Below are 12,230 nucleotides of genomic sequence, written 5' to 3' on the forward strand. Positions count from 1 at the left end.
GACATACTTAAAAGCAATCCGATCAGGGAACGAACACCATACAACTTCACCACCGCCATGAAAAAAGCAGTGTATAATCTCAAGAAAAACAAAGATATAGTCATCAAACCTTTGCATAAGGGCAGAAATATTGTAATAATAAATACAACCCACTACAAATCCATCTGCCTCCAGATATTGAACAACAAATAATGATATCAACTAATCTTACCTAACACTTTCAGAACCTTCAAAGATGAATTTCATGACATCATATTGGATACTTTCAACAATAGCATTATTGACAAGGATACAAATATATCTTCTAATCCAACATCCTTTGATACCTAACTTCTATACAGTGCCAAAAATCCATACCAATCTTCAAAACCCCACTGGCCGACCAATAGTATCTGGGATACAATCAATCCCTTTGCATGCAAGCGAACTTGTGGATGGTTATCTACAACCACTAGTGCAACAAATGCCCTCCTTTCTAAAGGACACTATAGAGCTGCTAAAATCTAAAAAGAACCTTTTCAGGTTCCAGCTAATACCACCCTAGTTACAAAAGATGTGGAGGTGCTCTATTCTAGCATACCCCACAAGAAGGGCCTTACCTTGGTATCCCAGTGCCTTACACTTTTTCAATTGAATCTACCACCCACTTTGGTCCCCACATATTCTCATGGCCTCTCTGGACAGGCCCTATACATCTTATTGTTGACTATAACACTGTACATTAAGTAGTTAGATCACTACTATGCTTGTATGCAGCTTGCAATGCAAACCCTACCTTTTTGCAAAGTTTCCTGAATAGGCTATTTCCTTCAAATTACATAGGTTGCATTGGTGTACAGCAATGTTTATGTTGGGCTGCAGAGTCTCAGCTGGATTCAGGTCTGGAACTAGACTAGACCATTCTAAGATGTTTTCAATTTTCTATTTATTTTACTCCAGTGTGGCTTGGGCAGTATGCTTAGAGTCATAGGGCCTGATTTATTACACTACATATGCACTCACATTTTCTCAGTATTTACAATATATATATATTTTACTTTCTATTTATTTGAACAATAATTACAATATTGTTAAGTCCAATACAAAAAAATTACAATTTAATTCCCTGTTGTTGTGAAAAAAAGGAAAACAGAGGGGAATGAATAATTTTGCATGGCACTGTATATACAATGAGAAGCTGCATTCTGTTACCTGGAGATAAAAAAAATAAAACTGCTTTCCTCTCCAGCTTTGGATATAATAAGAAAAGTGTGCTTGGAGATTAAAACAGATACAAGAAGCTAGCACAATGTTTGGTTTCCATGGCAATGCAAAGAACAAATTACGTGCTTAATATCCATGTATATATAGCTTTATTTAATACTTACAACTAACCAATGTTTTATAATAATTATTTGCATAATTGGGTCTATTTATAAATGTTTTCATCCAAGATTCACCCATTTTTATTGACAATGTGCTCAATCTTCACATTGGATATAAAGAGAATATATGTAAATCAACTTTTAACCAATATTTACACATTTTCTTATTGCCTCCAATGTGAAGAAAAATGTAGAGTTTAGGTAGTTAGGTGAATTGTGGGTGAACGATCAGCAGACCTCAATGTCTAAAGATGATATATTGCATAAAATATAGTTTTGGGATTATTTTTGTAACATTGAATTAGTCCAGTTTTTCCAATTAGGAAATTCCATACATTTTTGAGATATCCTTCTGAAAATTTACAATGTAAAAAAAATCTGTAAGGTTTCTGCAAGTTTTCTTGCAGTCTTCTCTAAGTTTTCTTACCATACCCACATGCTAAACCAGAGTGGGTAGTTTCATCTGAGACAAAATGTGTGGGAATTCCAGGAACACATGTTCCTCAATATCTACTTGATTCATACACAGGTCAACTATTTCAATGCCATCAATGTTTATTGAAGAATCATCACAGTTGCTAGCAACCAAGAACAAATCCTGTTACAAAAAAACAAATCTTATTGGCAGTGCATTATTTTACTTTTCACTATTACCTTTGAAATGTATTGACCCAAAAATCACTGCCAGGCATTTCTAACCTGCTATATGTCACTACCTGTTATTATAATTTTTGCTTATGTAACTCAGGGTGACTCAGGGTGTGGTTGTTTTAATATAAAAAAATGCAATCATTTTCTTTACACCAAACTTTAAAACAAAGAAATATTTGACTACCATTAAACCAATATTGAAAAAAATGCAATGCAGAGACATAGGGCCTGATTTATTAAAGGGGATCTAAACTAATATTTTTACCTTACATTAAAGGGTAGACAACCTTTTATATAAGGTAAAAATTACCCTATTTTTTGGCGAGGGGGTTTAAAAGTATTTTTTTTTTTTTTAAGGGTAAAGTGTCTCCCCTGTCTTTATTGCTGTGGCGAAGAGCCTCCCGCGAAACATACGTCATGGCTTCTGGCAGCTCGTTCTGCACGTACCCAATCTTGAGCATGTGCAAAGGGAGCTTTATCTTCACTTGGTAAAAAAAATGAAGATCCCACACATGAGCAGTGAGATCGGCACTTTTTTTTCCCATCTGCATCACCCAATCTCATTCCTGCGCACACAGATTGGGTGACGTAGGAAGAAGGCGGTAGAAGGGCAAAGAAGCTGTCTGTGACCGGTGCTTTACTCAGCTCTGGCATGAGGGAGGATACCAGGATGAAGTGGGACCCGATCCATAAAACCTCCAGAGGGATTGACAGAACTGCAAGTGCAAGTGAGTTTTTTTTTCATTGTAGTTCGGCTTTAAAGTTCTTCAAGACCTGAGAGGATACACATTCAACAATGAACTTGGATGATCCAGCAAACCTGGAATGGATTTCTTAAAAGTAATTTGTTATTTGTTAGCAAATGTTTTGAATTCTGGACCAAATCTATTAAGGTTTCCTGGATCACCCAGGTACACCGGGTGTAAAAGTGTATCTTCCCCAGCCTTTGAGAGCTTTAATAAATCAGGCCCAATCATTGAAATGTTCCTAATTTCTGTTCTCTAATCCATATATTCTTTCTTTATTAGCTTTGATCAATCTTATGCTCTATGGATGGTAATTCTACTGACAATTCCAACATAATAGTGTTTCATAATATATCATCATTTTCATGATATCCTGTTACACAGGCTCAGTATTTTGACTCTCTATTATCTATGTTTTTTTTTTTTTCATTTTTATTATTGTCTTGTATTCATGTCGACACTGGCAAGCCATGCCAAACTTTCATTTTTTTCACACACACTCAAGTCTGGGGAAGCCAATTAATCTAACTGCATGCTTTTGGGATATAGGGAATAGTTGGAGTGCCCGGAGAAAACTCATGCAAACTCCTTGCAGATAGTAAGATGGCTAGAATTCGAACCTTGGGCCCAGCACTGGGAAGGTGAGACTGCTAGCCAACTGTGAATAAACTAAGCTTGGTGGTTCAATGTACAAGGACAGTGTCCATTTGTTTAATGGTTCCTTCCTTTTAAAAATGAAAATTTATTGAGAATAAAAGAAACCACGTTACAAGAAATAGAGAAAATAAACTACACTGTTAGACAACAAATAAAACATGCATTACTGTTACTAATATTTTTTCTGTATATTCGTTCTAGACAACATTCTTTCCTGCCAACCTATTATCCTGTTTTGAAACAGATAGATAGATAGTTATAAATTTAAAACACCAGCTACTATTAAATGAACAAAAAATGCTTTACCTGTTGTTTGGTAACAAATATGAAATATTTTGTGTCTTTCTAAAAGTTATCCTATTTTGCACACATTTGTTACAAAATTTTTTTACTTAAACAGTAATATTAAAAGTCCACATACTACAAGTGGGTTAAACACAATGTAAAGCTCTGGTTAGCATCTTAAAATATCCTTTAAAAGAACTTTTAAAGTTTATACACATGCAAGGTCACATGCTGCCATACTGAAGTTGAGCCAAAATGTGAATAGACCCCTAGACTGTATATAATCAAGTGACCACTATAGAAACAACAGCCATGTATCAATTTACTAGGTTGATTTGGAAAAATTCTGCCTGCTTTAGGATTTAAAAATATGTAACTTCATCCCAGTTCAGTTACTTAAGAATACCATGCTAGTTACTTTCTAAAGAATGCCTCATGTGAGTCTGTGTATGTATAAGAACCTTATAGGTGCTTAATATTTTAATCAACATCTAAGTAAGTAAATATAATGAAATTGTATGCTCTGGTTTAAAAAAAATATATATAATATATTTACCATTATCCCATTATGCACAAATCCTTGTCTGTATCGGGCAGGTTTCAGATGAGGGTATTCTTCAGTGCTTGTAACCTTAATGCCCCATACCCTCTTCCAGGCTTCATAAAGCTGTACATGTACTGGGTAGACACCTGAGTGATGTGGAGCCACTGCATAACCCATGTTTGTTGGAATGCCATGTTCCTAAAAAAATGAATATTACTCATTACAATGAGCTCAAAGTCCCTCCCACCACAATAATTTCTATATGTACTTTGTATTCACATATTTCAGCAATAAAAATAAAAATATCTACATTTACTAATGACTTCTACAACCTAAATAGGGGATGCAATTAAAACCTTTAAAGATTATCAGTTTAGATGTACACCAAAACCATGGCTCTAAAATTAGTCTTTTAAGTCTGGCTTTTGAAAAGGGGTATTTATTCTGAGCAGTTTAATATCTGTTTAAATCTCCATATCCTAACTTTATATATTGTTATGCATCTGCCTATGTTTGTGTGTAATAACTTTTTTAGCACCTGATAAAGAAGCCAACAAAAGGCTCTCTTTGATGAGAAGCCAGAAAACCATCAGAAAAAGTAATACTTGCTAATACATAATAACACTTCAAATTTGTAAGACTGCTGGACATTATCCAAATAGTTTAGTATACCACTAGTCCTTCATAAGGTTATAGGCTTCAGTGACCTGGGTAGGTTATCTGAAACAGGTAATAACTGGTAATATTTGAAAATATTATATTTCATTTTTAATATATTCATCTATTGCCATGCTTTTCATAAATAGTAATAATAATAAAACAGCAGAGAAGAAAGAAAGTGAAATCAAGGACAAAGCTAAAGCAGATCAGCAACAACTTTACTGATTTGACTTATTTTCTTAAAGGTCAGACAATAAGATTATCTACTGAAATGTGTCCCAAGAATGTTAGATGAAAAGAAAATTCTGCCTTCATAAAAAAAAATGAGGCTCTTCCCAAACCTACAGCTCGGTTAGAAGTGGGCAAGAAAGGATAAAGTGACCTTCAATTTAAGTCTATCATTTTCCAGGCTGTTTTGTACATTTAAATATTGTTTGAGAACAACAGTTCAGTGAATTTAACACCTATGAAAATTGAGGCTATAAAACCACAACATGATACTCTTTTTATCCTAATTTTATTACAGTGTCTAACTGAGCATAACATAATGCATGAGTACAAAAATTGGAAATTATAGAGGCCGCAGATTTTATGTCCAGAAGATAAAGGTATTGATTTTGACTTAATAATATGTCTAAGAAGAGACAAAATGCAATAAAGGTTGCCATATTAAACTCATTTAATAAACCCATTAAACCGTTTTGATAGGAAATAAATAGCAGTATATTTCTATTTTTTTAAATCCTATATTTTAAAAATAATATATATTTATATTTTGTCTATTTAAAGCATGATTAAACAAAAGAAAAAAAAAATGAGAATAAAAAAAAAAAGCTTTTTTCTAAGCATAGATTTGTGGGTGCCCAAACACCATTGCACTATTCTAAATTATCCTTAGCTTAGATGACAATACCATCTTTTCCTGAGCGTTGACCTGAACCCACTGTCACCCACCAGGATATTCAGGTTGTACAATCTCAGAAATCAGAAAAAAGTCTGCTCAATTATGTCTTAATGCCAAAGAGTTGAATCACAACAGCAAACTGGTTTTCAGAAGTTCTGTTCCAACTCCTAACAAAAACGACACCAGGGACCTAATCATGTAGACATTTAGATTAGACAGTACCTTAATATTGCCATAGCTGCAGCCTTCAAGATATTTTGGCTAAGATCTAGATGGTTAAACTGTTACGTTAACCAACAAGGGGCATCACTTTAATTCAAAACTTTAGAATTTAAAATTAAAAAAATCCATAACACATTAGCAAGGATCAGACTGTACATATTAACCTCCCTAGCGGTAACCCCGAGAGTGACTCGGGGTAGAAAAACGTTGCTACAAGTGGTAACCCCGAGTCACTCTCGGGGTTGGAACACCTAGGGAAGGTTAGTAAATAGAGCACTTACCTGATCTGCCGGGGTCCCGCGCTGTCCAGCGCCGCAATCTCTGTCTTCTTCTTTCTTCTTCTGCATCCGATGAGTCACCGGGGGAGTTCCCAGTGATGTCAGTGTGTGTGTACATCCCAGCCGGGCGGGGCGGGAAATTCGAAATCCATTTGTATTGCATTCAATACAAAATATTTTGTATTCTGTATTGAATGCAATACATTGGATTTATATGTGTAAAAGCAGTACATTGTTTTCAAGAACATTTATTTTACAGTATGTATAATACTATGAGTATAATATGTATTTTTTTTTTATTATTATTTTTTTAATATATAGATTTTTTAATTTATTCAATTTATTGTTTTTAAATGATTTTGTGTTTCAAACTTTATTATACTCATTCTATTATATTATACTGTAAAATAAATTTTCATGAAAAACAATGTACCGCTTTTAGACATATAAAACCGGAAATAAATGAACCGCCAGGGAGGTTAATAGGCCTATTGGACTGTATTACTATCAAGGCTAGAAAGGACATTATTCCACAGGGGAACTGGTGTCTACTTGGACAACATCACTGTATGCATCTTGTAAAGCTGCATTACTCTAGTTTTTTTTTTCTTATTTTGCATCTGTGTAACACCACAAATAAACAAAATTTTGGTTACATATACACAATAAATTCTTTGGTATTTATTTAGCACATTGGTTTATAGATTTATGTGTGCGGTTTTGAACCAAGCTCATATATTCCATATGAAATATCATTATTTTGTACGTTATAAAAAGGTTAGGACTCACAGCTATTCAGATTTTTGGTATGGGTGGTGATAAGTTTATATGATTTGTCAAAAATCCAAACCCACTAGTAGTGATTGTGGATTTCTCTAGTAGGTTACAATTCACATCCTGTTTTTGAGTATAAAAAAATGTTTGAGTCTGCTAACAAAGTAGGCTCTATAGGAAAGTGATGTGTAAGATCAGGTGCCCAACAAAATGCATCACTGTGGTTTTGGAAAAAGAAACACTGCTACAATTGTACAGTAATTAGAACTCCCTGGGACTAAAGCTTTTTCTGAAAGCTGAATACAATTTAATTCCTAATTGATTAGGTATTTTTATAGCACTCTTAGATTAAGCAATGTGCTTCATAATGTAATTTCAAAGATTTATAACCTTCAAATTTAGACTACATATTTGAAATGCAGAACAACCAAGTGGGATTGTTCTGGATTCTAATCAGCTTTAGATATTAAATTGCAAAGCACTGTAATTACTTTTGAGCCCTGCCCAATACTTCAAACATGGTTATTTAAAAGGTAATGAATGCACCGAATGCTCAATAGGATTCCATTGTACGCTTTTAAATAGATATAATGATTTTGTGGATTATACAGAATTTACATTATTATAAATTTGAAAAATTTGCATTTTATGTAGGGCATATTGTATTCATCAATTAATGAAGGCCACGTAAAAGCAGCTATAGGTGGCATCTATTCAGCATGATGGCACCTTTCTTATCAATAAAAGGAAAAACAGCAAGAGCTGGCTTTTTACACTGCCTTAATGCTATGAAAATAGCAATTGTGGTAGACATCTATAATTAGAGGAGAAATATTAGATATCTACTTAAAAGTCATAAAAAGTTAATATTAACATTAAAGTACAAAGGTTTTCTTACTATGAATAGCAACAAGAATGGCAAAAAGAACTGATGAAGCAAACTAGTCTTATCTGTTAACTTCAATTGTTACTTTTAATTCACAAAACACATTTAGCTGACTATTAGTTTTGGAAAGCTGAGGTTTTATCTTTTCCATTACTAAAAGACAGTTATAATATTTAGATTGTATCGTATTTTATTTGCATATAATTTGCTATTTGGCAGAAATGTTTTATTCAGGTCTATGATTAGTCCAAAAAGACATTCAGTAATATTAAAATAATATCTTACTCATACTATACATTAAAAACTGTTTTCTAGTTTCCTCAAAATTTTAGATAATAATTTAAAATGATTGCATTATTTTCCCACACTTCACTTTACATTTAGGGTCCCAGTAATAAAATACAAGCCACAGGGTAGAGCCTATGGTGTTCCTTGAAATACTATTTGCATAATGCAAAAGAAAGAAAATGTCTCCTACTGGCGAAAACTTGTGTTGCACTCCCGCCCTGCCAAAGTTCCCCTTTGACCCCCCTCTATCCCCTCTCAACAACCTCAATATCTTTAGTAAGGTTTGATTATTCATCAGTATATGCTGATTTATCTGCCTGGATGTGTTTTTAGAATTAGAAAGGTAATCAGTAAAAGAAAATCAGTACTTCTTAAGTAACTAATAGCTTTGTATGAACTAAAGTCCATCCAAAGAAAAAAGAAAAATCTATGATGTATTTGCTAAGGTCATTGCTACTAGTATGGCATCTGCTCTGAAACAATGGTGTAGCTAACCATTTATGGCCCTGAGGCTGAATTTAGACCTGGTTTAACTTTTTCTCTGTCAAGTCTGTATCACCACTGATCATTTTCTAGCTTCTGGTCTATAAGGGTTATAGTTTTAGATCTTGCAAGTTCACCCACAAAGCAAACGGTAGATTATATTTACCTCTGGGCCTGTATACAACAGCAAGATAGTGGTCACAGGGAGAGCCGCTAGAGACCCTCTGAAAAAGGGGAAATGGCCTTCATTGAGACCCCTCAAACCCCTGTTCCTACAGCACTGGTTTGAAACAAAACAGATACAATCACATTCAACTAGATGAACACATCCTTTATCTTGTATTTTTTAAATGTAGTATTTTTTACTCATTTGACAAATCTAGCCTTCTTATTTTCTAGCCCTTCTGACTTTTACTGTCTCTTCCATACATCCTTTTTGGAGTATTGTGTAATCTACTTATTTTGTTATTTTTTAGATTTTGTTATTTTATAGAGCTAAACAATATAAACTGCAAAAAAATAAAATTTTTCCCTGATTTCTATAATTCTGCAATTACTACCCTTAAAGCTACAGACCTACCTTTGCTCCCACCACTAACCTTTAATGCCCTTGCCCTGCCAATCTTCATTTCTGGCACTCCAGTCCTACTAAATCCGAGTAAAAGTGTGTACGTAGATTTTTTTTTGTTTTAAATAAAGAATAACAAAAAGAGAAATAGAGCAATTACAAAAAACAAATTGAGCTAATTCTCTAGAATAAATAAACAGGTTCTATTTGTACTAAATACATTATGTGCATGATTTTCAATTCAACTCATATAAGTAGTAGCTAGTAGTAATATAGAGTAGGACATCACTAATTACTGCAACAGTCTTCACAAACTGCAGCCCTGCAACCAAAAATCAGCCAGCACGTAAAACAGAAGGCATCAATACATTCCCATAAGCATTGTAGCTGAGTTTCAGTTGACATACAGCAAATGCAGTCAACAATACTTACTACAATGAGCAGACGGCTTGAGTTACACAAGTAGTCATTAGTGCTCTGGTTATTCTTTAGGCCTACTCTAAATGGACTGTTTACCCAGCTTTTAAATGCTCAGTGTGTTTGAAATTTCAATTGATTCCAATGGGCCAGTCCACACCAGAGCATTTTCCCGATGGCCTGTAAAGAAAATGCATACTGCAGCATTTGGAAAAAGTTAAAACACCTATACACCAAAAAATGTCTCCCAAATGCCCAAAACAAATTCAAAACATTTAAAATGCCACACATTCATTTTGGGTGTTCTTGGGGCATTTGAAGGCACTATTTTTTCTAATCTAACTTTTCTCTGCCACATATCTTGGTTTATAACGTCTTTAAAAACATTCAAAGACTCATACAAAAGCTGTATGGGCATTTATAAGCATTTAAAACTTAAGTAAGCATAAGCCTTATACAGACATTTCCCCAGTCTTAAAATGCGGTGGCATAAATGCTTGAAAACACCTACAAATGCTCACAAAATCCTACTGAAATGAATTTAACATTTTTTTTTTGTTACAGAACTGTTATTTCTTTAAAGTTTGTGAAAGATTTCCAGTTTCCCAGAAAAAAAAAAAAATCTTGCTGGATGTCTACTTAAATACGTTGGCAATCTCTGATTGTAGAATTATATAGACAAGAATGATACCTGTGCAAATTCTTTGTTTAGAATCATTTGTTCTGCCAAAGAAGACTCGTTATGAAAAAGATGAGGCTGCATATGACTCCACATGTGAGGAAACCACCAAAACTCATTTACTGATGCCAATAAAAGATCGTCTCCTTTATCTTCCTCAACAGTACCTTCAATAAAATAACACAAATAGGTTTGTTAATGGTACAGTTACAATACAGTGACAAATATTTAAATACATTTTATATGTTCTAAATTATAAAGCCTAATGGTCAATAGCTCATGCAATTTGTGAAAGTAAGCAACATTTATGTTGTAAAAAGAAATTATGATTATTTTGCCCTATAAATGATCATATAATGGTAAACTTTGTATAAAGCATCAAAGCTTTAAATGATACATGCACTTTTGGAAACAAAGTGTACTAGTGTACCCTGACCCTGACTGTGTCAGCACAGTGAGCTGCCAATGACCTGCACAGGGCCGGTCTCAGTCCATGGTCCCATTTAAATTTGTGCAGACAGGGTCATAACTTAAAAATATTTTCACCCATAGCAGGGATATAATGGAGGCACCTGAGGTTGTGATGCTCCAGTAAATAAGCAGCACGATTCTAGGTTACTTTAAGTTGGCAGGGTGAATCATAATTTTATTTGTAAATCACCATAAAATGAACACATATCAGATAAAAAGTCATTTTACTAAAGCATAATGCTTCACTTTTTCTATTATCTTGTGTCATTTGCTACTTTTTCTGTCAAAAATGGGACCTTCAAGGATTGCCTGAATTTACTGCATGCAAGTAAATCATCATGATTTAGTCTTCATCAGAAAGTTTGAATAGAAAAATACATTTATATTACATTCCTCAAAGTTTTTGTATATTCCAAAACTTTTTTTTTGCTTTCTATAGTTTATGGAAAGGTTCAAACCCCTGCCATTCCATTATTTTTTATAAATAATATAATAAATGTTCCTAATAGCAGAAACACAACAGAACAGGAAGTTTACCTCTTAGACAGGTTTTCCCAAAACAAGCGTTCCCATTGGTGGAATTCCCCTAGCTTTTTAAGAATCTAGCCATCAGAAATTTAGAAGTACAGTTTCCTAACTAAGCCTGATCTGTCCCTAATAAGGGTTTGTTGGTTTTCTCAATGTCCACAAAAGCTTTACATTTTTGTGTGGTTTCTTCTATGTACATCTCTAATCCTAGTCGAGAAAAATTTGGTCAAAAAATAGTATTTCTCTTTTCTGGGAATGAGTAATTCTACTAATGCACAAGTGTTATAAGGTAGATTTCTGGAGGCTACCTCATTAAGGTAAAAAAAAAAATAATAAACCAATGAACACTTTATCCCTAAGATATACTAGAATAATGTTACAATAGTTTGGTTTATTTACATGTTATGTTTGAAGTTACAACTGCCCCCAAACCCAGTTGAATTTATGAATGAATAAACGTGTCACATTTAAAGGTGTATGCTATTTGACTGGGAACAAAAGCTATTGTATGTAGAAATACAATGGGATACTAAAGAATGTAATTCCAACAAGTCTAAGTAAGCACTGCTTGGAAAAAAATGTGTTTTTCCACCTATACTTCCTAAAGCTTTTTTAACTTTAAACATGTTCCTATGTGTCCCTCCTGATATCAACTTCCCCCAGCAATTTTGGCAACATTATCTTCAGGGACTTTGAGATTAACTAAAAAATGGTGGCTATTTCTAACTATAACCTGCAATATAACCTGCTAATTACAAAAAAAAAATACCTTTTGGGGTTTTTGGGGGGGACTTGTTACACAGGTCTCTCTGATCTCCACTCCCT

General features: G+C 33.8%; 1 protein-coding gene across 1 annotated transcript in view; it reads right to left on the reverse strand.

Moving 5' to 3' along the window:
* The window catches only part of LOC140327433 (bifunctional heparan sulfate N-deacetylase/N-sulfotransferase 4-like), a 144,697-nt gene that overhangs the window by 69,781 nt on the left and 62,686 nt on the right, over window positions 1-12,230 (reverse strand). The window contains exons 4-5 of the mRNA XM_072406819.1: window positions 10,419-10,573; window positions 4,260-4,445 (exon numbers count right to left, since the gene is read on the reverse strand). Coding sequence (XP_072262920.1) covers window positions 4,260-4,445; window positions 10,419-10,573 — 341 coding nt within the window. The remainder of the gene's footprint in view (window positions 1-4,259; window positions 4,446-10,418; window positions 10,574-12,230) is intronic.

The sequence above is a fragment of the Pyxicephalus adspersus genome, chromosome 3 (assembly GCF_032062135.1).
Source record: "Pyxicephalus adspersus chromosome 3, UCB_Pads_2.0, whole genome shotgun sequence".
Lineage (NCBI taxonomy): Eukaryota > Metazoa > Chordata > Amphibia > Anura > Pyxicephalidae > Pyxicephalus > Pyxicephalus adspersus.